This window comes from Pseudopipra pipra, chromosome 1 (assembly GCF_036250125.1).
Source record: "Pseudopipra pipra isolate bDixPip1 chromosome 1, bDixPip1.hap1, whole genome shotgun sequence".
Lineage (NCBI taxonomy): Eukaryota > Metazoa > Chordata > Aves > Passeriformes > Pipridae > Pseudopipra > Pseudopipra pipra.
Genome location: NC_087549.1, coordinates 119,440,693 through 119,466,137, shown reverse-complemented (window position 1 = coordinate 119,466,137; position 25,445 = coordinate 119,440,693). Strand labels below are relative to the sequence as shown.

Here is a 25,445-nt window from a genome sequence, read left to right as displayed (position 1 = left end):
CAAAAAGCTGTTTTTTCAAGCTAAATACGGTTGAAGATGAGTAACTTTTAGTAGTATCTACAATGTTGGTTTTGAGATACATCACCAAGTAATACTTTTTTTTATGAAGATACAGTATTGGCACTACAACAATAGGCAGGGCAGGAACAGAAATGCATCTTCTTTATTCCAGCATTTCAAGCATCGGCAAAACAATAACACACATATTATAGGCTTATATGCATGCTGTAAGTTATGAAAGATTTTGTATCTGCTGAACATATTTGTGACAAATAAGATATTAAGAATCCGGGACATTAAACAAAGCTGAAGTTATAATCTGGAAGTTATTTTGACAAGTGATTGCTCAGAATTGTTGTCAGCCTGTCAAGACTGTGGTATTGACTTGTATGTTTTATTTAGGAAATAAATTTTTGTTATTAAAGTATGTCATAGCAATAAGACACCTTACTTTCTATACTGTCATGTAGTCCTTGTTTAGTTTATAGACATAAATGTTCTATCAGAATATGTTAAGCATAAATTAATGCAGGTTTGAGATCTGCAATGTAATACTATTTAGAGATGTCATCATGCAGCTGTCTGAGGATATGCAGGACTGGAAAGTCCTGAAGTCTACTTCCCAGTACAGTTTTTGGAAATTGATCATGTCAAGGTGTATCTTAAAATGAATATGAGTTTTTGATTTGAGTAATTTTCTCCTTTTATAGGCTGCTTACAGAACCACATCTGTAATGGTCATAAATTATACATATATTCCAATTTTGCTGAGGGACATTCATCCTAATATTTTCCTTTAGCTGAAACAATCCTTTCATGTCCAAGGTCTTACCTGACTGATGCATATCTAGAGAGCAATTGCTCTTCTTCTGGTTTTCTTTTTGCTAGACTAGCCAAGCAAATTTTTATTAGTCTCCTCACATGATATAGGGTTGCTACGCATTGAACAGCTTTATGGTACTTCTCTTTTCCTCATGCTGTTTGAAGTTATTGAAAATGGGAGAAAAGGATAGTTTGTAGAATTTCAGAAGAGCATCTTGAATGCTAAGGTATTCCCGGGGGGATGAAGAAGTGTTAAAGCCCCCTAATGTATTCCAGGATTGGGGGAGAGGGAGAAGCTGAGACAATCATGAAATTCAGACTAACCAGCATTCACTGGGAACCAGGAAGAGATTCAGCACTAAAAGGGAAAATAATATTTGGAAATACTGGAGGATTGCTTATGAGTATGCTTTATAAGTGTATTGCAAGGGAGAAAGATATGCTGTGAAATATCTGGTTATGGTTAGGAAAATTTGTTGGCAGTATTTTTTTCAGTTTAAAACCCTACTGTTGAATCATGCTGTTGCTGTTTTGTTACCTATATTACAGTGTATTTACATGACTTAATAGTCAGGGTGAATGTGTCAGTGAAGAGCTGGTCTTTTTAATGTGGAAGACTTGAATCAGTCTTTATTTTGCAAATTGTATGGCTTCCATTCTACCTTGCCTTTACTTATGGTGCAGTAGCGGTGACCAGACTTCTGAATGCAGCTTATGCCAATTTAGTGCCCCCAACTCGGAAGGCAATCAAATGATGATGTTTGAAACCTCATCACACTGTCACAAGCAGTAGAGTTACCACAGTCAAACCAATTCAAGAAGGCTCACTTCAATTCCAGAAAAAGTGGTGGAATAAATTCTCTTGGAAACCATTTCCTAACACATGCAGAACAGGAAGATGGTTGGGAAGAGTCAGCATGGATTTACAAAGGGCAAATGAGACCTAACCAGCTTGACAGCATTCTATAATTATGTGATTGGCTTGGTGGAAAAGGGAAGAGCGGTGGATGATTTTTATTTTGACTTCACTAAAGCTTTCAGCACTGTCTCTTGTAAAATTCTCTTGGACAAACTATATGTAGAGGCTATAAACTAGCTGGGCAGCCAGGCTCAAAGCATGGTGATCAGGAGCATGAAGTCCGTCTGAAGGGCAGTCACTAGTGATGTGCCTCCGGGGTTGATAATAGAGCTACTGCTGTTTAAATATCTTCATTTATTACCTGGATGATGGGGCCAAATGCATCCTCAGCAAGGTGACAGAAGATACCAAAGTCTTTGGAGGGTCGATACAACAGCTGGTTGTGCTGCTACTCTGAGGGACTTTGCTTATGTGGGTAATAGGAAGCCCATAAAAAGGATTCAGTAAAGAGAAGTGCCAAGTACTGCACCTGGAGAGGAATGACCCTGTGCATGCACCAGTACAAGCTGGAGACTGGCTGAAAAGTAGCTTCGGAGAAGAGAATCTGTGTACTCTGATGGATAAGAAGTCAAATATACCTAAGGAAGTGCATGACCAGAAGACTGAAGAAGGTGATCCTTCCCCTCTAGTCAGCACTGGTGAGGTTATATCTGCAGTGCTGCATACAGATCTGCACTTCCCTGTACATGAGAGACACAGACATATTGGTGAGAGGCCAGCAAGGGCCACGAAGATGGTTCCTCTGAGAAGAGGCTGAGAGGGCTGGAACTATTCACCCTGGAGCAGAAAAGGCTCAGTGAGGGCCTGATGTGGTCAAACTCTGGAAGATGTCACACAGAGAGGTTGTGGAGTCTCCATCCTTGATAATATTCAACAGCCAACTCAACACAGTCCTGGGCAACCTGTTCTATCTGGTCCTGCTTTTGATCAAGGGTGTTGGACTAAACAATGTCCAGAGGTGCTTTCCTACCTCAGTGATTCTTTGTAAATAAGGATTTTAGTAAAGTTGACTGATCAAAAGAGCTGTTTAGAATTGACTTTTCTGGCTCAAGATAACAATCAATAATAACTTCATTATAGATAAATATGTTTGTGCAATGGGCAAAAATTAAAACACAGGAAATACCATCTAAACACCCATAATCTTCATGATCACTTAGAAAGTTGTGAATGATATCCTTCTTAGCATCTGCCACTGTAAATGAAAAACATGAGTAATTTGTGCTTTTTGGTTAAGCAGATGGTATGTACAGAAATGTATTGGGTGATACATCAGGTTAGTAGTATGCCTGTTATCGTTCGAGAGCTCTCGGGCAGTTTGAAATTACTAATGGACTAATAATTCTAGAAGTAATGACGGCTAGTGATTTGTTTACTATGTCTTAATGAGAGTAAGAGCTGAATTTTTACTTGCAAAGAGACAGAAAATTCTGTGTACTTATAAAAAAAGTCATTTAACTTTCAGTTTTCTTTGCCAGCATATCTTAAAGGCATGTTTTCATGAGTTTATATGGACATGTAGTTTATTTTATTAATTTAGCTGTAAATGATAGAGTCTTTCCTTTTTTTTTTTCCATTTTCTGTTATGTTCTAGAACGCAGCTTAATTTTGGAACTTAAAACTTGTGTTTTTACTTTGCCATAGTTAATGCATGAGATAATTCCAAGGCAAAATGTGAGAAAACCAAGCAGTAACAAGTAAGGGAAATACCAGAACAGACATAGTCAAAAATTAAACGCTATGCTGCTTTCATACTCTAAAATTTAGTTGTCCATATATTGTGTAGCAAATATAATTCATTCCTTCCAACAGATGGAAGAACTGAGACTAAGAGGTGACATAATTAATTTCAGTTTATCAGGCAAGAGCTAATAATAAAAATGGAAATAAAATTCAAATCTACTTGTCCCTGCTTGTATGTTTGGGCTTAGAGTAGGACAGGTTTAGCGTAGCATGATGATGAGGAATTGGCCAGTCTGTAAGAGATGTTGAGGATAGGGAGGTGATTAGTACTATTTAAGCAGGAGACACCTGTTTGCTGAGGGTTTACATATGTGTGCCCTGATAGGATGATCTGACTTTGTTTCGTTTTCTGAAGAAGTGTGATGAGATGTTCCTGCTAACTGCCAACTATACTTAGCTGGAGTGGAATGGCTTTGGCAGAACAGAAATGTATCATAGCATGAGTGTAAAGAAGGGAGAGCATCACCACAGAAGGTAGTTGGTGAACAAAAGGAGCTCTTCTGGCTGACAGAATATGTGGTCACTTTGTGTCCATGTCCATGATACCAGGGATTTCATATACATTAGAATAATCTGAGATCTACAAAGGACCAATTTCACATTGATCATGAAACCCCTCAGCACTATTCTTAATATCTCTCTGAGTGGCTTTAGTTCAAGGTTATTATTGATCACTAGTGTCCATTGACTTAAAAAGCAAAAATTACAAATGTGGAAATGAGGTACAGAAGTCCAGACGTTTACCAGTTTGTCTTAGAATTCGTGGTACAAATCAGACGATTTGTATTGTCATGATGGCTCTAGAAATGTACTGTTGTAAATACGGATCTGTATGTAATCTTTCCGTGGTCATATTGGGAGGGGTTTTTTTATTGTTGATGTGAAAAGGAAATGGATACTTGGAAACAGTGATGGATTAATGAACTTTAGAAATGTTTAGAATGTTTAGAAATCTGTTTTGGGGAAATATAATAGGAACATTATTTGAGACTTTAAAGGCAGAGTCAGAGCTATAGAGAAGTGACTGAAATAAAAATGATACAGTAGTTTAATTTGGGGAAAATATTTACCATTTATTTTCTTTGTAGCAAAAGTCAAAATAGTAAGAAAACATAAAAAGAACAATCTTGCCTTTCAGGTGAATCTATGAATATTTTTAAAACGTGTGTGTATATATATATATGTATGTGAGAGTAAGGTAAGAGAATGTACAATGAAAACATTCAGTCATATCTCTTAATGAAATATGAGTGTGGGTTAGAGAGATTATAAAGAAGAGGTAATTATAATGTCCATAAATCTCAGTCTTCTCATGGATTGAAGCACATTTTGAAGCACATGCACTCACTGGGCAAGTAGATCTCAACCAACATAGTTAAAATTACAGTTTTTACTTTAACTACAGCTTGGTTTTACTTTCATAGTTGTAAGTCAGATCGACTTGCCAGCTTTTGACCTCGAAATACCCTTTATGTTACTACAGGTAGAGATATCCTGAGAGCACAATTAAAAGTATGACTTTCATAGGAGGGTTGATGTAGTCCATGTTGGGTTGCTGTGTATACCCATGGAAGAACGTTTTACTTCCCCTGTATGAAGGAAACTGTTTAAAGTTTATTTTTATATGACTTGTAACTGCAGCATGAAAAGAAATTACTTTTCTTCTATCTATGCAGTGTGCTTTGGTTGGTCTGCTCAATGTTTAGATCAGGCTTATCTGAATTTTGCCAAAAATTTTTGATTTGGAGCTTGTTGGGTACAAATTTTCTGAACACAGTAGTTTACACAGTGTCGTAAAATGTCCTTGGCAATTCACTTGGCATTCCTCCTGCACAGTTATTCCTTTTCTCCTCAGGTATAACGTGAGGTGGTTATTTTCTGGGCTGGCCTCAGCACATAAGCTGTTAGATGGACAACTGTGATGTAAATTTAGTGCCTAAAAGAGCAAGACACAAAATAAATTTGTTGTGATAGAGTAGTTAATGAAATTACTGTTTCCATCCTATAGCAACTCACAGAAAGGATTTTACATATGGTACAACAAACTCAGTTGTGCTTAGAGATTGTTTTTGTGTAGGAAATACTTACTGGGCTTCATCTTTGTATAGCAATGACCCAACAGGTGCTTCAGTGGATTTGGGCTTAGAGAGATTTGTGTATATTGGCATGTTGTATAACATTACACATTACTAGATCAGATAGATTTGTGCTTGAAGAGTAAAATTTCTGAAGCTTTCTCACTGTCTTTTTGCCATAATAGTTTCAAATTGCTATTGCTGTGACCACAAAAATGCATTAAAATAGATACTATATTCTTCCCTCTTTTATTCTCCACAGCGATGGAATTTCATGAAAACCTGCACAATATAGGAGCAAGAGAAGGCTTAAAAGAAAGAAAACTGCAAAAATCAGTTGAAAGTTTTACGTGGAACATTACAATTTTAAAGGTAATGTGTCTTCCTTTGGCTAGTTACTGTATTTTTCTGTTCAAAACAGAAAATATTCTAATATGATATTCTAATATTGTTACTGATCATTTCTCTGTGTCACAGTTCAGCTGGATTTATTCACTTCTATAACCATAGTCATTTAAGTTATTATAACCTGATACACACCAGACTCTCAATGTGAATTTTTCTTCTCTTCTATTGTTGTGGAAGCTTATTTCATTTAGTTTGTTTGACATTTTCTTCTTGCAACCTTTTAACACCAAAAGGATCCTTGGTAATCTTGAATACCTGAGTGAAACAATGAGTATTGATTTCTGCAAAGTGACTCAGGCTGGAAAGAAGCCTGTTTTGTGATTTGAAAGGGAGTAAGAGTGTTAAGTTTAATGCAGTTACTGAAAAACAAAAGGGAAGCTGTTACTACTGCAGTCAGCGATGAATAGCGATTAATGGTAGAAACAAATCATATTCATAATCCAGTTGAGTGTATATGAGCTGGAGATTCTCTTTACATTTTGTTGAGCACATTTGTTTACATTTTGACAAAAGAGTAAATGATAAAGTATAAAAAAAAGCTTTCAACCCGAGACCCTCAGGAAACTAGAATGTGGAACAGTTCAGGTTTCTTGTTGCTGGTCTTTCATCTCAGCAGAGTAAAACAAAATTTATAGAGATAGCAAAACTGCCTCCCTTAATTTATTCCCTTGACACTATTCTTCTAGCCCAGTTACTCAAGTTTTGTGTTTACATCCACTAATGAGTTCTTCTCTCCCATTCAATCAGATATTTCATCACTATATTAAACTATAAAGTCTGTTTTAATTATAAAGAAAATTATTTTTAGTTCTTCTTAAAAATACAATTCCCTATCACCGCTTCTTACAGTGAACTCCTTCAGAAAAGTGCAGTAATACACATGTATTTATGCAGCTTTCCATGCTGGTGTCAGTTGTTAAGCTTTTCATGATGTTGCTCCGTCCCCCTTTTGTTATAGTGCACAAATCCAATGCCAAGGAGAGAAGGGGGAGAAACTTGCTACAGCATGGACATTAATACATTCTGAAAATATGAATGCAGGTTCTTCTTATAGATAAAGGACCAGACTATCACATTTTCTTTATTAGAATGGAGTTTCCTGAAGACATACTATGGGATGTGTCACCTACCAGTCCTGTGCTTCTGAGGAGATAGAGAGGAGTCAGTACAGTGGTTTTGGGCTAATGTCAAAAAAATAAGTTCTTATCCTGTCCTTTCTGTCAAAGGTGTCAGATACCAGCTTGGATAGGCAAATTTATTTTAATACTGCCTGAAACAGCAGTACCTTTGCTTCATCTGTGCTTTCCATTCAGAACATAGGGGATGGTGGAGGGGAGGTTTGCAGTTGGTGAGCGACTGAAATGTGAAGTCGTGATTTCTGTGTTAGCCAGGAATTGGAGAAGCCACATGGTAGATCTGGCTCTTCAGAGCACTGAAAGGCTTATGTGCATGTTCTTAGGATTAATGTAATTATGAAGTTAGAAGGCCTTCCTTTTGAAGAGATTATTGAGAAAATCTCTTTAACATTGATTTGGGGTTTTTTTCTACTCAGAGATTAGGATCCTTTCTGTAGGAAGGTACAATCTGTCCCATAATGAATATTTTGTTTTAAAAAATCGGTGAGATGTTTAATCAGCCTCTTGCTGAAACTTAACAGGAGGCGTTACAGAAAGTTCTGGTATGTTGTTACATCTTAAAAGTTATTTACAGCTATTACAGTTCAGATGGGCATCTGCTAAGTGCTGTTACTCACATTTAGATGTACAAAAAGTTAGAGGCTGATGTGTCTGAAGTGACACATCGAGGTTTTTCACTCCAAACTCTTAACTATGTGCTGCAAGCATAACTTCTCTTGTGTCATACAACTAAGTAGAAGTTGATCAGTTTCCAAGACACTATTCTTCCTCTCTGGAGAAAAGACCTGCAATCATAATTTTGATCTATATTTTACTCTTTCCATGTTTCCAGTTCTCTGAAAACTATGAAAGAACAGGGATGGAAAGTGAATATCCACATTTTTTAGAGTAGAAATTGAGACTGACGATCTGAGTCACTTTAAGAATTTCTTTTATCTGTTCAATTCCCTGCTTGCTTCAAATTAAGTTCCTTCTCAAATAGCACAAAAATAAAAGCCTTTCTATTCAGTGGCTCCAAATTTTGCTGTCCAACAAGCAAGACAGTTGAGCAAACAACACATTGAAGGCAGTGCAGTGCTTAGGTGGATTTAACTTTTTTTTCTTCTTGTGGTTAGGAAAAGTATTTTGCATGGATTCTTGCCTACAGTTCAGGAGTTGCCATGTGGCTCTGAACAGTGTTACTAAATAATTCTGCATGAGCTCCATTCTCAGCTCCCTCACAGAGGAATCATGGAATGCTCACATGGTGTGGCTAATGTATTTTCCAAACCAATTAAGCTGCATTTTACCCTCAAGATACTTATTGATCGTTTTCTTTCAATTGGGACATTTTGACTACAGTTGATGCAATGGAAAGTTTGATAAAATAACAAAATTGACAGCTTAATTCTAGGGGAACTCTTTCTTTAGAACATCTGACATAGCTATTAAATATCTGTGTGTTTGCACGCACATGCATTACAGTTACTGTTTTAAAGGATTTAATTTTTCTTAATTTGAAACCATGTGGCCAAGTTTATTATGAGTAGAGTATGTTTGAGTTCAGCTGAAATATCTCCATCCAATTTGTGTATGTGCATATGCACACATGCCCATTCTTATTCACCCCATATATGTACATAGAGATATTTGTTTAACTTCAAAACATCACTTAGAGTAAATATAGTCTGCTTTACTGAACTTTGTTGCCTGAGAGGTTTAGAGATTGTACAGTGTTAGAATATTCATCTCTTTCAAATATGCAGTTTGCAAGATCATTTGCTAGTAATTTATTGTTATTACTGAGACTGATAGCATTCATATCTTCTAAACATAGATAATCACATTTCTGCCAGAAAGTATGCAGTTAAAGAAAGAAAATTACTCCAACTGCTCTTGCAGCAGAGTCCTACAAATAACCTATTGTAAAAATTTATGGACTTGTGTGGCATAGCAAAACTTTGAGGAAAAACCCTCTATAGGCTCAGAATTTGAGATGCCCATAGGAAGAACATAACAGCATCTGTAAATCAGTCTTTGCAAAAAAGTGCTGTTCTAAACACAGAGTTCAGTGGAAGTACTCAGAATGAAAGTGGGACTCCTAACTTCGGCATTTGTTAGATGTTCTTTTTTGGCTATGAGTTTTTAGACAAGTCACATTAGACAACATGAATTTCGTTCTCTTGAAAGAAATCCCAAGGCATGCAGTTCATGACATCTGTTATCTCTGTAATAACATTGGTTCTGCACCTATGCTATTTTTAAAAACGTATTTATAAATGGAACATTCAAGGCACTTACAGGACTGCAACTTCTTACATTTTTTTTAAATCATCTGAATTTTTTCAACCAAATCTCCGAGTGGATTCAGGCAGCCACAAAGCACTCATAAAGCCTCTCATAGCTGCTGCCTAGTCCTGTAGGTCCTTGGAAGATTTCCCACAACCCAGTTCTATTTAAATATCTGAAGCTCCTAGTCTCTTGAAGTTGCTGGACTGATGGGATTTTGGCTCCTAACTAAAGCTTTATTTAAAAGTTAGGCAGTTTTAATTCCTTTATGTCCTCTTTCCAAAACTGCACTCAGAGCGTGTCAGCTGGGCATGGAACACTGTAGTATGTCATAGAAACATAGAATCATAGGATGGCTTGGATTGGAAGGGACCTTAAAGTTCATCTGTCTAGTTCCAACCCCTCTGCCCTGGGCATGAACACCTTCTGCTAGACCAGGTTGCTCAAAGAAATGTCCCATTGTACCAAGCAGCCACTGCTCAGAGGAACACTTGGAGAAAGGGATATGGGCTTCTTACATTTCCTTATAAGAGCTTTGGGTTCCAGAACCTGAGCCAAAGCCCAGTTGTTAATGGTAGAGTTTCTTGGGATTTTTTGGGGGAAAGGGTGTTCATGCAGTTATTTCAGATGTCATCTCTACAGTTTTACTTTCATGTTCCCACACCCAGTGAAGAACCAGTTAAGCAAAAATCATGAGTGAATACATAACAGCTTATAAAGATAGCTGTACTGAGACATTCTAGTCGATCCTATATCCAATTGACTCTGAAGTCATACCTCATTTCATAGGTATGAGAACTAATAGGAATGATTTTGGTTTTGTTTTTAGTTACCTTTAAGGAGCTATGATATAAAAACATTGCCTCTTACCCAAAAGTTCCAAAACAAAAAAAATGTTTTTAATGATGATTTTAAAAAAAATCAAACCAGACTAGTTGACAGGCACATTGGGACAGAGTGGTATGAAGGATATTGAATTGGATTTCCACAGTAATCCATATCCTTTATTGTTCTTGCTTATAAAAAGGTTTTAACTGAATATCAGTTTTGTTCTTTGGTCTTTTTTAAGGTCGTTTTCATGTCTGCCTAAAAACCAACTTGCTGCTTGATTCTTCCTTCTGAAGCTTGCAAACATCAATACATGAAATAGATGCTATTCAAATGATGTAGTGCTCAGTTGTTGGTGAATTTTAACCATGGGGAAGGAAAGGGAGCAGTGATTCTCATTTGCTGCAGCGAGGAGAGTGCTCTGTACTTGTGATGTGCAAGGCCTAGATCGGTCCCACTCCTGGGTGGGAATTACCACAAACTGCCTGTTAACCACAGTGCTGGGTGTACATTTAAGTTTTGAGGGGTGTTTGCCAGACAACACTAAGGGCTAAATTAATTTACCTTTTGACTTAATCTGAGATGAAAGCCTGACAAAGACAACCCTACCACATAGTGAGAAACATATGGGTTTGGTTCTGCAGCTGCTCCAGATTCCAACACTGAATTCTCTGCACGAACTAGCTTTGTTTCTTTGAATGTGGGTTTTTTTGTACTCCCTTAAGATAAAGTTTGAGCTGTTGGTAAGTTTCTTTTATTGACTTTACAATATGCATTTTATCACAGCAAGTTGCTACAGGAACTGATAAGGAGGTGAGTAGTCTACTACTCTGAGGTGAGTAGTCGACTACTCTGAGTGGTCCATAGGTCTGAGAGGTTGCTGCGTTCCAGTTTGTAGTCAACTGACATTGCTATTAACTTGCCTTTTGAGTCAATAGCACCTACTGTGAAAATCAGGATGCATAGAATATAAAGAATTGAAACTGGATCTTGACAGCCCTTGGACAAGAGACATTTGATACATAACTAGAAGAAAGGTCTTTGAGTTCATTCGCGTGCATGGAGGCAAATTTTTCAGATTTGGATGACTTTTTAACTTTTCTGCCTTTCAGAAGTATTGTATTACTTTTTACAGTGTTCACTGTGAGTACAACTTGAATTTTTAAGATACATGCTGTTTTCTTTCCCCAGCATATGGCTTCATGATGGTATATCAACAGAACTAGGCACTTTGTAACAATTGCACAGACCTCTCTCACTTGAGCTTGTGGCATATTTGGTAGCAGTGGTTGGCTCTTGTTTTATCTTGAGATCAAGACATACCAGCAGATAATGACAACACATTTGGTTTCACAAACACCTGGTCTAAACTTGATATCACTTGGCTGAATGTGTTTAGTCTGATCACTTCTTCTGCAATAATGCAGCCCTTTATCCCAGATTCTCTTTTGTCTACAAGGTTCTTGTTCCCTGGTCAGTATTGTCCGGGCACTCACAGTTCCCTGCTGAAAATCCAGCCACTCCTTCTAACTCATGACTTCCTCCTTCTCTTCTTGCCTTCCTCCTCTATTCTGTTCCCACTTGGTGCCTAATTCTCTCTTCTGTCAGTTTTTCCCATTGCTTTCCAGTTCATATTGCTCTCTCGTCGCCACCACTAGAGATCCTTCTTGGTAAGCGTTACTTTTCATTTTCTCATCACCTTACTTGATTATATTCTGCAGTCTTCTCCCTGCTCTGTTTTTGTTTGTTTTTCTTTGTCACCAGCTTTTATTCTCATTACCAACCTCTCTCACTTTTTTTGAGTTATTAGTCCTTCAGCTTATCTATAATTTTTAGGCTTCTTTCAACATGATGGATTTTGTCAATCTGTTTTCTTTCTGTATTCTAACCCCAAATGTTGCCTCAGTCTTTCTCTGCTCACCTGTGAGATCCAAATTCAGTGCTATTGCACTATGTGTTTCACAGTCTCCTCTTTCAGCAAGATCTGGTACCTACTTTGTATACTGCAGTCCAACTTTCCTTTCTGCATTCCTAGGCTTCTTGCCAGGTCAGTCCCAGAGATCACTCTTGCCCCCTCCTTCTCTCCATTCACCTTCTCTCCAGAGTCTCAGGCTCTTCCTTCCCCTCCTCTAATCTGGCTTTTGGACTGCCTGCACTGGCAACCCAGTGTTGGTGGCTTGGAGAAGCCATCCAGGAAAAAAACAACTTTTTTCCTAGTGCACATTCATTATTCTGTGGGAATGGAATACGTATTGTCTTACCACATTGCTCTGTGTGTGCTGTGTCAAGAGATGAAGGATCATCAAAAATGGAAACCTAAGTGATTGTACTAACCACATTCAAAATCTGATTTTTGTTCATTAAAAGCTCGTAACTTGGATCCACTACTATGGGTCCTTGAAGTAATTTGAATTACAAGTCCCTACCCCAAGTGAGAGTAGGGAAGGAAGTACAGAAGATTGTTAAAAAAGTTCTGATGGCATTTTCCTGTCTTTATTCTCGGAGCTGAATGAACCATATGGATGAGGTTAAAGAATAATACTAAACAGAAATGATAATAAAATCTGCCAATGGCAAGAATCCTGGATAGAAAGTATCAGCTTAAGTAGTTCAAGTTTGGCAAGCATATAAGTAACTGAAAGCAGGGGGGGTTTAAATTGAGAAGTTTTGGGCAACCTTATTAATAGACTGTTTGCTAGCAGCTCTGCCTATGATAAACAACTTGATTAAAGTTCCAGAACTATATTCTACTAATCCATGTAAAATAGAATTTGGGCTAGAAACAGATGCACTCCAGATATGACTCATTTAGAGTGCTGGAGTGTTTTAAATTAGCTTTTAGTTGTTTGTCAGTTTGGAAAAAAAGTGATTTTTTAAAAAAGTGCCTTGGTTTTTTTTAGAAGAAAATATTACTGAAGCATGTGCTGGGATTGGTGAACTCCTAGATTTTTTTCCTCTCTAGTGATCAGAAAAGAAGACTTTGGCTATTATAGTCTTGGGTAAGGGAAGGGGGGGCATTATTTCTTTGAAGGAAGCACTATTTGTTTTCAATTTGTGTGCCTCAGATGCGTAATTCTGCTTACTTCATAGGATAGTATTTATGTTCTGAGTTGCTAAAGAAGCATCAGAAGTATCACACCATGAATGCACACATGTTTTTGACTGCCATTCTCTCTCTCCTCCTTTATTTTTAAAATCAAGATGTAAAGATGCATTTCAAACTTATTTGGCAGAGAAGGAGGGCCAGCATATCTCTAGAAGAGACATTAGCATCTCTTCAAGAGAAGTGTCTGTCAGGAGCCAGAATTTACACAGGACAGACAGGCAAGAGTATCCCAATTACAGGAGAAGGTGTAGTCAGTGTTCATACCTTATTGGACATTAGAGGTACTGGCAGTCTCAAGGAACTACAATCCCCAGTATTTTTGTTTGTTTGTTTGTGTGTGTGTGTTTCTCCCCTTCAGGTATTTTTGAAGCATCGTTGACTTTATTGTAAGCTGTGGAGTTTACAAGAGTGGAGTTCTCCTTTGGGAGCACAGACACAGCACAATCATTTTGGCCCATGCAGACTTTCTGCACATTTTTGAACTTTCCTGTGCCCCACAGTAAGCTCGCCACGTGCTACAGCCGTGCTCATTCCCTGCCTACGGGCAGGGTAGGCAGATCCAGCGGCGGGGAAGGCCATCCATAGACTGCTAGTGAGAGCTGTTGCTGTCAGAGGGCTTTAATTGATACGAAGAGGTGCAGTACTGTAGAACAGAGCCAAATCACCTCAGTGTGGGGCAATTTCTCTTACAGCTTTACTTGTAACTTAATTGATATAAGGAGGAAGAGTGATGTGGTGCTTAAGGATGTGGTTTAGCGGTGGACTTGGCAACGTTACGTTAATGGTTGGAATCGATGTTCTTAAAGATCTTTTCCAACCTAAATGATTCTATGATTCTAAAGAGGGATAGTGATAGGAGACTGCAGGCAACTGAACTGCAGACAACTCTGTGAAGTCTTTGTCATCACTATCGTTTTTGTGTGTTGCTCACAACCTGTATTTTCATATTTCGTGCATTGACAAGCATTGGTCCTTTACCATCCTACCACAGAGTGAATCAGATTGATAGGAAAAAAAAAATCTCTAAGAATGAAAAAACCAGAAAAGCTTTAAATGGCTCCCTGAAGTATTAAGATCAGCCTTTATTTTCTTTATGCAGAAACATTTATAGTCACCATGGATTAAAAGTATGGCATAGATTACTTTCTTGAAAACTGTTGTGCAGAAATTACCCCCGTCCTGCTGTTGATGCTACTGGTGGGCTTCAGAGAAAGCAAAGAGCTTGATTCTTACTAACATCAAATACTCTTAATTTTGAAGGGTTTCCGTTTGGTTTGTGTAGGTTTTTTTCTTTCTTTTGTTTTTTTTTTTTTTTTTTTTTTTTTGGTTGGTTGGTTTGTTGATTGTTTTGTTGGGTGTTTTTTTTTTGAGAAGGGCAACTATAATTTTAACCTAAAACAAGCTGAAGGGTCAAAAAGAAGGAAATCCTAGTATCAACTGTGTATTCCAACTCCATTTTGTTTCTTACAGGGACAAGCTGATCTTCTCAAATATGCTAAAAATGAAGCACTGGAGAATCTGAAACAAATCCATTATGCCACTCTTTCGTGTGGACTCAATAAGCGAGGCACTGAAAATGCAGAAATCTCAAAGCCTCGTCGAAGTCTGGAGGTCATACCTGAAAAAGCAGGTGATGAAAATGGAGAATGAGAGAAGGCTCTTCTCGTAATTTTGGAGTTTATAACTCTGTGACCAATTGTAGCTGCATAGGACATTTGCTTTGCACTTACTGTTGGAAAATATTTGGGATTTTTAAAGCACAACTGGAGAAGCTAATTACAATCTGTTGAAACTGTGAATGTATGTAGCAACTCTGCTTGTGAAGGCAATGACATTGTGTAACATGGAAATTACATTATTGGCCTAAATATAACAAATATATGTAAAAGATACTGTAATTCAGTAATTGCGTGCTGAAAAGTTCATTGTAGTGCCATTGGGAAATGAACATTTCTAAAATGAGATGTAATTAGCAGGAAATCAGTTGACAGAATTTGACAAGACGACTTGATTTTCAAACTAATTCGATGCACAGGTAGCTTCTTTCTTTGCACAATTTGTTAATTGTGCTAGTCAGATGTACTATTCTTTTGAAAATCAGGTCCAAAAAAGTGGAATCCACGTTTCACACTGTATGTGATTCAGCTGCTCAGATATTTGGGTTTGAGGTGATATTGATTTTATTGTTGAGCCATAAATGAAAATGAGAATGTAATTAGACAGTGATCACTGACTTCAGTGCACTATTGGAGAGCCATTATGTAAAAGGAAAATGTGCAATCAATCTGATAGCCTATGTCAGAAGAAGATACATACCTATTTTGCCTAAGATCTTCTGCAAATGTGTGTAGATAATGTGACCAAATTGCAAGTAAAATGATGTAAATAGTTTTTCATTTTGTGAAGTGAAGTGCTCATATTAAAAAGAGTTTTATGAGATTGCTCTCAAACAAGTAAAGCTTTTAACTAAATTTTAACTTTTTTATTTTTTGAGTATTTTCTTCCTTACAGAATAGGTGATATCTCTATAAGCAGGTTTGTCAAAAAAATAAATCAATTGCTGTTCTGGTTCTGTTTTGGTTTTCTGAAAACATTAGATAAAGATATTGTAGCTGATATGCTCATTGTAAAATGACTATACCAACTTAGAGTGTTCTCTTCCTGTTTCTGATTTAACAATAAAATGGACTATATAATTACAGAAGCTAATAAATTTGAAGAAAAACAAGCAAAATCTTACATAGATGAAAATGCAGTTTTTGTTCAGTTATGGGGAAAAAAGGGGAAGATGGTGATGTCTATTTAAAAGCATTTTTTTAATTAGAGGTCTTCAAGAAATGCATTCTACATGTTTTTTTTTTCTTTTTTAACCAGTTCAAGATGCTCTTTATGCATTGAGACTGTAATGAACATCTACATATGTATAACATCCTGTAAAAGTCAATAGAGCTCTGAACAAGAACATTGCTATACTTGCACTTCATCTGAATTATTAGAGACTTAATTTATTTTCTAGTTATTATAAAATTAAAGCAGGGACAGGACGGGATGAAAACAGTTTGCACAGTAAATGTCACATCTTGAGCCTGCACTTTTAAATGTCAAACTCTATGGGTTAGGAGCAGTTTTAGAAGGTGCTAAGCTCTTTCAGTGTCTAGTTACAGATTGTGTGCCTTAATATTATGATCTTGCCAGGAGCAAGTTCTATTCTGTGTTGTACAAAATGAAACATTTAGCCTGTGGTAAACACCTGCAGGTATTGCTTTTTAGGCAGTCCTTTTCTATGTTTGCAGCTGGAAGTCTTATTGTAGCTGGAAGTCTTCTGATTGAACCTGAAGTTGATGGGAAGCAACATGAAACTCACGGTTGCTAACTGTATTCTGAGCTGATGTGAAATTAGTCTTCCAGAGCCAGATCTATCACAGCTAAATCTGATTTATCTACAGAAAAATAACTGTGTTACATCAAGGTTCATCTGTGCCATAAATATACAGTCAGGTTCAGTTCATCAGAAAGCCCAAAACCCAGGCTGTTGGAATTTTAGTTCTGACTTTTAGTCCTAATTGATGGAGACTGTGGAAAAATGTCATCACAATCGGCATTATGCTTCAAAGAGGCCTAAAAGCCAGTAAGGTTCCATTTGCAGGCCTGCCCTACCACTGTTTGCATGGCATTTAAGGAATGAAATCATTTATATCACATTACCCTTTTCTGTAGAGTCTCTTCCTACAACCAGGTTATCAGAACCAATGCTTGGGTATTCTTAGCATTTATGTATTTCTCTTTAGCACACTACAACCTGAAAAGAGGTGAGGGAACACTGAAAGCATTCAACACAGTTTGGTGCTTTTTTTCTTGGTTTTAAGGCAAAAAATAGTTAAGTGAAGAATGAGTATCACATACACTAGGTCTGAGAGATTTTTTATGTTCAACTCTACAATATATGTAACTCTGCTTACTCTGATCCCATTCTATCTTGTTAGAATTACAATTGATACATAGTTTTGCTTTAAAAAAATTAAAATACATCCATTTAGCTGAGTGACAGTTTAAATATGTTGGGATTTGAGTGTAGTGCTGATTCCTTAAAATGGAGGTCACTTTCATGCATTATTGATGCTCAGTCGAAATCTGTGTGTACCATAAAGTCTTAAAATGAGCTGAGTCAAGCAGATACTCTGAAAGGTGATGTGCAGCTAAAAAGCCTTCAGGGAGTTTACATGTTGCATGTAAAAGAGTTCAGGGTAAACACCTGCAAGCAAAGTATCTGGCTCTATTGTTAACCTAGAGATGATAATTTCAAACTCAGATGTATTAGTATATTTTTCTCAGTTGTATTTTCTTAAAGCGTTCTTTGCATCCATATTATCAGTCCATTTTTTTTTACAATGTTTATTTTAGGTTATATAGAAAGAAGCACCCAATATCCAGTGAAGTATTCCAAATAACATTATTCACAGGTTGACTTTACAGTTTTTCAAGGCCTTTATTTTTTTAAATAAACTGTAATACAGTTTAACTGTTTACATAGTTTTTATCTGTGGAGGAAGGAGGCAAAATACAAGTGGCTATTTATCTGAATGCCTTTTTTGCTTTTGTTTGGCTCCAATAAACAGTGAGTGAGTATGGGTATATGTAGAGACCTAAGTCAGCATATTGCTTAATTTAAAAGAAAACGCTGCTTGGGAAAGGAAAAGTTCACATACAGGTTAACCATGTAGACAATTCTTTTTTTAAACATGAGGAAAAGGAGGAACACTGCCTGGTCGAAAAAGGAGCATCTCTCTGAAGCGTCATCTGCGTTCTTCCTGCCTAAACTTCGCTCCTCATTGGTTTTGTGTGGTGTGGTACACAGCAGCCGTTGGATATTTACTCACAGAGCCCAGGACTATGCCTTCCATCCTCTGAACACACCCACCAGCTATAGAGGACAGCTCTGTTCTCTAGGAATTCCTCCAGCAGCAGTTACTGAGGGGCACTTCCGAGTCTGTTGATGCCACCAAAACAGCAAAAGCCTTCAAAGCAGAGCTGGGGATCATTCTCTGCTGGGGGTCAAAGCTCTACCGATGAAACTTTGTGCTGTCAATGGTAGTCTTCACTCAAGTCAGTAGGATTGAGATTGAAGTGCAGTGTTGCAAAATTTCCCCTTTATCTCAGGTCCTTTTTTCTTTACCTTCTCTTCACGCTCTTACATTGATGCTACGAAGACTACTAGAATGGTGCCCTGCACAGTTTCCCAAGTAGGCATGGTGAAAGATGCTGCATGAGTCAGCCTTTTTTTCATCTACTTTGTACAACACAGGAATATTTTTATAAGGTTCCGTGGCTGGTTACTGTATTCACTTTTTCCTGTTTTGAAGTTGAAGCATGAGAGAGAGATGATTCAGAGTTGCCAGCATGAAAAATGGAAGTGAGTTCCAAAAATTTTAACACTGGTCTGCTAATCAAATAAAATATGCTGAAAGGAACCAATCCTTCACTCTTGCAGTACTTGAGTATCCCTTCCATTTGTATGATTTCCTAGTTTTCTGTTGCATGGATGTTATAAGTAATGCCGATTTCTTCTTGCTATATGCAGTTTGTTGCACATATCAAGGAAACTCCTGTATGTCCTGTGCACAGTGTAATAATCTTGCATTAAGGCTTGGCCTACCTAGGTTTGCACTTCTGTTAATTGAAGGTTAAAAATTAATATAGAGTGTTATTTGCAAGACGGGGGATCATACAGCCATATTCATGGCACAGTATGCTCTTGCAATGGCATGTTCTTCACTGTGAAGTCATTTTATCCCTATATAGCTAACAGTCAGAGTGCTGCTGCCACAGGATGACTAGCCCATGGGGTTTTGATACTATGAACAAAATTCTGAAAGTGGTGACAATCACTAACTAGCTTTTTTTTGACTGTAATGGGTGTAGGACTTCACCACAATTTTGTCTTTTTCTGTTCACACCTACTCACTGTGACCAAGCTTTCTAAATGGAGTATTTAACAACTCGATTTACAGATTAATAGATCTGCATGTATCGTATAATGACCTTCAGTCTTTTGAACTCCAGTAAACACTTAAATCAAACCCTCCACAGTTCTTAGCACTCCCTAATTCCTTTTACTGTCTGTTATGAAAGCAGCTGTGGGACAGGTCAGTCTGATAATTTTTGAAACTAACCCATGTGATGTTCTTTATTCATTGCAACTTACTTGTTCTCAGTAAGAAAAAGGCAGTAAAACTCTTGAGGTTTTCTAGTTGTTTCTGTTTCTGGATGCTATTAAACTTCCTGACTCATCACCTCTGTTCTCTGAGTGGCTGTGGAAAGACAGGACAGTAAAAAGCTCAGCAGAAAGATTAGAAACAGGACTTCGTATACAAGAGCAACAACAAGTCGTCACAGGCTTTGGGGATTATGCATTGTAGTCAACCAAGTTGGAAAGGCACTTAAGGACTGAAATGCAGCAGTGAGAAGGAGAAAGACAAGCAAATTTGGATGTAAAAAAAAAAATTAGCCCAGGAGTATAGGTAACCAGAGGATGGTGTGGTCCCAGTACCATCCTGCTGGAATGCTTCCCATTAGTTACTGGTACTTTGGAACAAAAGATAATGTTTCTTTCCTCTACAATATCATCTGGCGTGGCAAAGAGAGCAGCGATGCTGGGAGAGTGGTCACGTACAAATGCTGAACTCTTAATTTCTCTTTTTGGGCCCAGCTGTATATGCTGCTTTGGCCTTCATACCTTTGCCACTTGAACTCCTGGGACTTTCCCCCTTAGTGCCACTTTGGCACACCAGAGTCGAGAGGAAGGAGGGGGTGTATGTGTGATCAGGAGGAGAGCATTTGAGAGGCAGTGTGGGAGGGTGGTATGAAAGGAGGCAGCTTGAGCTGGAGTGGGCGTAGCACAACCAAATAGTGATTCATCTGTCATGAACCTCTCCTGTTTGTCAAGAGCAATTCAGCCTCGCTAAGCCACCTGCAGTCTGTAGAAGAGCTTTCTGAATGAGCTTGGATGTTTTTTTAGTAATCTGTTTTCCATGGAGATGAATGTGGAGGAGCAGAGAGTCTTCTCGGCTGGATGCAGCACTGGCCTGTGCTTTGGTGACCGTCTGGGAGAAGAAAGCCGCAGGGCCAGGAAACAGCACAGGAACTCAAAGGCCTGGGCTTTGTTCTCTGGCCCTCAGCTTCCTCCATCGATAAATTGGAGGAAGTGACACCTACCACTTTTTGAAGTAGCTGAAGAAACATACTGTGTAATGGCAGAAAAAAATAACCCCCGCAGAAGGTGGCTAGGAGTGAATAAACTGACATATAAATAAACAGTGCTTCGTGAGAAGGCAGCACTCTGTGAATGCCATGTACATTAGGTCTCACTAGATACTGTTTTACAAAGTGCACTGATGCCTACATAGTTTTTCAATGGCATGTACTTAGCAGCCATTCTTAAATGTGCTACTGATTGGTAAAGAGGGTATTGAAATAGAAATCCTATCAGTTCATTATAAACTACAAAATACAAATCCTATTAGTTGATTACAAACTAATCATATCTGTGTGGGGTCCCAGGTCCTGGGGAGTTCCAATATTTTTATTGTCTATTAAGAGAGTAAAAGAAAAATTTGTTATACTCTATAGACTTTACGCTGTGGCTCACAGCATGAAGCACTTCTTTTATTCTCAGACATTATTTTATAGATCAAAAAAATTCCTCACAGAAATCTTAGAAAAAGCCTTAGGATTCAACTGTCCCTGTTCTGAATTCCAGAACTGATGATAACTACTGTGATTTTGATGTGTCCTTAGCCAAATAATAATTAAATTTTTCAAGTATGAATATGTAACAAAATATCTTTTTATATATTGTACTGGTTCTGATACTCGTGCCAGGATTACTGGGAAAAGACAATTTCTTTGGATGGAGAAATAAGGATAATGTCTTAGACCAGGAATCTGTAATTGTGGAGGTGGGTGGGGAGCTTCCCAGGGGAGTAATGGTTGTCACTGTGTTTCAGAGAGTCCCATGCGTGTGTCAGGGAGCAGACAGCAAGCAGGACTGGAAACAGCATTTCCTGAACATCATTCTCCAGGGTACAATATTTTGTGCTTACATTTATTGGCACACAGTTTTACAGAACTATACACTTTACTCTTCACGACCTTTTGGGGTTTTTTTTAAGCCTTGATTCACAATCAGTATTCGAAGTTTATTTGCTTGGAGATTGTTGTGTTGATTTGCTGAGTATTTTTCCACCACTCTTTCCAACATGGTTTTAGCAGTTAATAGCTCACAAATAGTAAGAGCCAGAATGTGTGAAGAGCACTAGTGATGTCAGCACTGTGACAACATGTGATTCCAGACTGAAAATTTGGTCACTATAATGTTAGCCCAGGAGGGGAAAGTGGCAGCTGTTACAAGATTAAGGACAGAACTGGTTATAAGAGATAGGGTAGAATCAGTCCTGGAAGAGCAATCAGCTACTAAATCTAGGTCCTTCCACTCCCCTGTGTCACAGCCAAGACTTCTCAGGCATGACAGTTCAAGATAAAAACTCAATTTTGTATTAGAGATAATTCTCTGTAAGTGATGATCCGTCACATGTGATGGAGCACTCTGACAGCATCTCCCCAGAAAAATTCTAGCAAAAGAAAAATGGCATTTTCTACCTACATTAAATATCTGCCACAGCTCAAAGCCCAGAGGAAAACTACAAGAACAATAATTAAATATGAACAGAGTGTTTGAAGCTAATCAGTGATATGCCTTACCATAGCCACATTACCAAATGTAGAGTGATCCTAGGATTAGGGCCCTGAAAAGATGACGTGCACCTGTACTGATGCAGAGATGCAGAGAACTGATGGGAGCACTATATGCTCTAAAATCAATCACCTCCACATTTATCATAATCCACATAGAAAAAGACAACCTTGATCCAGTTTCCAAGCAGTGCTATATTTGTCATGTACTTACTTTCTTGTACAGAAACAAACTAGAAAGATAGTTAATAAATAGCACTGTAATAAGCAATGCTGGAATTGCAGCTTTTGCAAGCTGCCTAAGTATATAACATGCAAATGACGTCAATGCAATTCCCCCAAGTGCTAAATCTCTCTGAAAATCAGACCCTCACATTTAAGATTCTGTTCATAGACTATTCATTAGAAGAGCCAGATTAAAATTATCTTATGATCTGTGCTGCAAGTAATAGTACCTATAACACTATAAGAATGGCTATATTTGATATTAAAATGTTACTGTTTCAAATATAGATGAAGTAGGTAAATGGTGAAACACATTAATGAAATAAAAGGCTGCAAAATACTGAAATCCATCCAGGATTTCTCTTTATAGTGGCTAGTAGTCAAAGCCACAGGTTCCATTGAGGCCAACTTTGCAAGCTCAAGAAGAATACCTTACAATATATACAGAATCAGTGTTGCACTAAATGAAGAATGATTAGACGTCATGCATGAGGGCCCTAAATAATCTCTATTTCATCATATTTGAGAGAACTTTAAGCTATCTCCTGAAACAACTGGTACAAGTCAATGGCCAATGCCTGCTGCTACAGGAGATCTTCTGTTTTCCATAGATATTTCTGGTTTATGTTTAGTGCACAACTTATAAGGAACATTACTGTACCATAAACATGTTAAAAACAAGCCTCCCCCCTCCAGCATTAGTGACAGTAGGAAGGACAAGACACAGATTTCAGACCTGTTCAGAACCACATGATAACACTGAGTCCCACAAGCCCTAACTATATACTGGGATTCAGAAACCAAGTTGTGTATACAAAAGAATTTCCCAATTGTGTAGCAGAAGCTCCATGAAATACCTGACATCAAGAGAGGTCTGGCTTAGCATGGCTGCTACATAAAGCTGGAGAGCCAATTTGAAAGGCAGGGGACAACAGCAGTGAAAGACACCCAGTTGGGGGCATCCAGGTCTGCTTTCAAACTCCTCATTGTATTTGTCAGCTCAGTGTGAATCTCTGAATCCATTTTTCTTGCTTAGACCTGTGACATTTCTGCTGTTTGCCACAGGCTACCTATAATAGAAAAGTCCCTTCTGAACCTTTCTTCTCACTGTCAGTCAACAGTACGTATCAAGTGGCTTGTACTATCTTCCAGTAGAATAAAAACAAGTGATGTTTGGAAATGCAAAGAACAAGATAAAAAATATTCTTATTTTTATAGATAGTGATATTTATAGTGATTCTATAGGAATATAGTAAAAGAAACAGAAAAGGATGAGAGCTATCCTAATCATCCATCTGCAGTGTGATGTGGCATGTTCATAGCTTAGACTTAGCTATGGTTTAGGGAGAGACAGAACCTAAATGGAACTTTATCACATTCCAAGTCTTCCCAGCCAAAATCAACAGCTGGAAACAGATAAGAATATGTTGCCAAAATTAGGCAACAGCTATGGCCTGGGTCATTTCTAGCTGTTTCAGACTGAGTATGGAGAAAAAAATGAATCCTTTTGCAGTAATTGGTGCTGCTACTGTACTTATCCCCAATTTTCTGAACTGTCAAGCCTCATTTCTTCTCTTATGTAGATTGACAGTCCTCTCCATAGTAATTCTCATTATGGTTTGAAGGACACCATGGCCTAGTTTTCTGGGGTAAGCACTGAACGAGGGAAACATAGTCTGCTATTACATCGTCCATGGTGTTCCGTAATGCTGATAGTGATAATGGGTTCCTTCTCATACAGTGGCAATTTGCTAGACAGGAGGATTGACAGAGCTGTAATTCATCAGGCACAGGCTTGGGTGTAATAGACTGTGGCAAGGTGGCAGTTGTCCCAGTGTAGATGAACTGAGCTGAAAGAAACAGGGGGATTTCAAAGGTCCTGCCGCTGTTTTCCTGTATTTTGATGCGACCACAGGATACAGAGGGAGAGGATAGGTTGCTGAAGAGAGAGGAGACACTTCCACTAAACCATGCGGTGAAAGGTAGGGTTTTCTCTGTGCTTGTCAGTGCTCCTCTGAAACAATATCCTTCACTGAGTTGTATTAATTCTTTACCAATTCAATGTGAAAAAGATTATGTATCCACCATGCCTCTTGTTCTTTAATTAGATTTCTCTGTTATTGATGCCCTCATAATAAAGGTTATGTTTGAATGGAATTTATACACTTACATGACATTTAAAACTGCACAGTAACAGTGTGTGAAGTCATTGCATGCAAAAGTGCTATTAACTGCATGTCAGCATCCAATAAAGTCTCTGCACATTTAATCCTTTTTTAAGATCTTGAAGCTTATCTGATGTTGTGACATTTTATGGCATTTAAATGTCTCATCAGTAGGACTTTGTTCTTCTCCTCATACACACAACTCTTCTAAGAATGAAAGAGTTCTAATGTTGCAAATGAAGCAGGGAAGATGACAAAATAGGATAGATCACCAGCTATTTCTCAAGTAAATTGTTGTAGTAAGTTGAACTACAAACACGAGCTGAAAGTTTGGACTTTTCCAGTGGTTTGAAGCGTGCTGAGGTGATATGGAGTTGGAAGGATGCTTATGCTGAAAACAAGGTTAGATTCAAATTCAGCTGGAAGGCCTAAAGGGAAAAAATATAAAACCCTAGTCAAAGATGAATTACCACGTACTGGATGATCAACTGTGAAACAGTTCTCAAAAGCTTCAAACTGCCAACTAGTTTCAGACACAACATGAGGGGTTTGTAAAATGAAACCTGACACAAGTGAAAACAGACTGAGAAATGTAGTGTGCTTATTTTATTAACTATTTCCCCTGCAGTGCTTCAAACTCTAATGTCACAGAAGTGGGCAGGCAGGCAATCAGCCCAACCTCTCAACCCCCTCAGCACAGCAGCTGCCTTTGCATCCAACACACACACGGAGTGACCAAGCAAAGAGCAGGGCAGGACAGTTGTCAAGTCTTTCCCCTTTGGTAACTCAGTAAAGTGGGGATCAGGCACTTTGCAAGTTGTTATTTTCTCACATGCTCCACGTTAGGTACGAATCCACTCCCCACCAACGCAGCAGTTTTAGGCTTAATGTTGTCAACAGCCCACCACATGCGTGTACCCTGTCTTCCACTGCGCCTTGTAAGCGCTCAGGTAAGAATGTGACCAACCACGACTGCATCCATCCTGCACTGCACCTTGACCA

The 25,445-nt window shown here is 38.1% G+C and overlaps 1 protein-coding gene and 1 long non-coding RNA gene across 3 annotated transcripts in view; one reads left to right on the top strand and one right to left on the bottom strand.

Moving 5' to 3' along the window:
* PLCL2 (phospholipase C like 2) overlaps positions 1-16,288 on the top strand; it is a 99,040-nt gene extending 82,752 nt beyond the window's left edge. For both annotated transcript variants that reach the window (XM_064673547.1, XM_064673538.1), the window contains exons 6-7: positions 5,822-5,931; positions 14,776-16,288. In XM_064673547.1, coding sequence (XP_064529617.1) covers positions 5,822-5,931; positions 14,776-14,955 — 290 coding nt within the window. In that variant the 3' untranslated portion in view covers positions 14,956-16,288. The remainder of the gene's footprint in view (positions 1-5,821; positions 5,932-14,775) is intronic.
* Positions 6,042-9,641, bottom strand: LOC135423374 (uncharacterized). Its single transcript, XR_010434797.1, has 3 exons — positions 9,384-9,641; positions 7,721-7,888; positions 6,042-6,222 (listed from the first exon to the last, which is right to left on the bottom strand). It is a non-coding gene; the product is annotated as an uncharacterized LOC135423374 (long non-coding RNA).
* Positions 16,289-25,445: the final 9,157 nt, after the last annotated feature.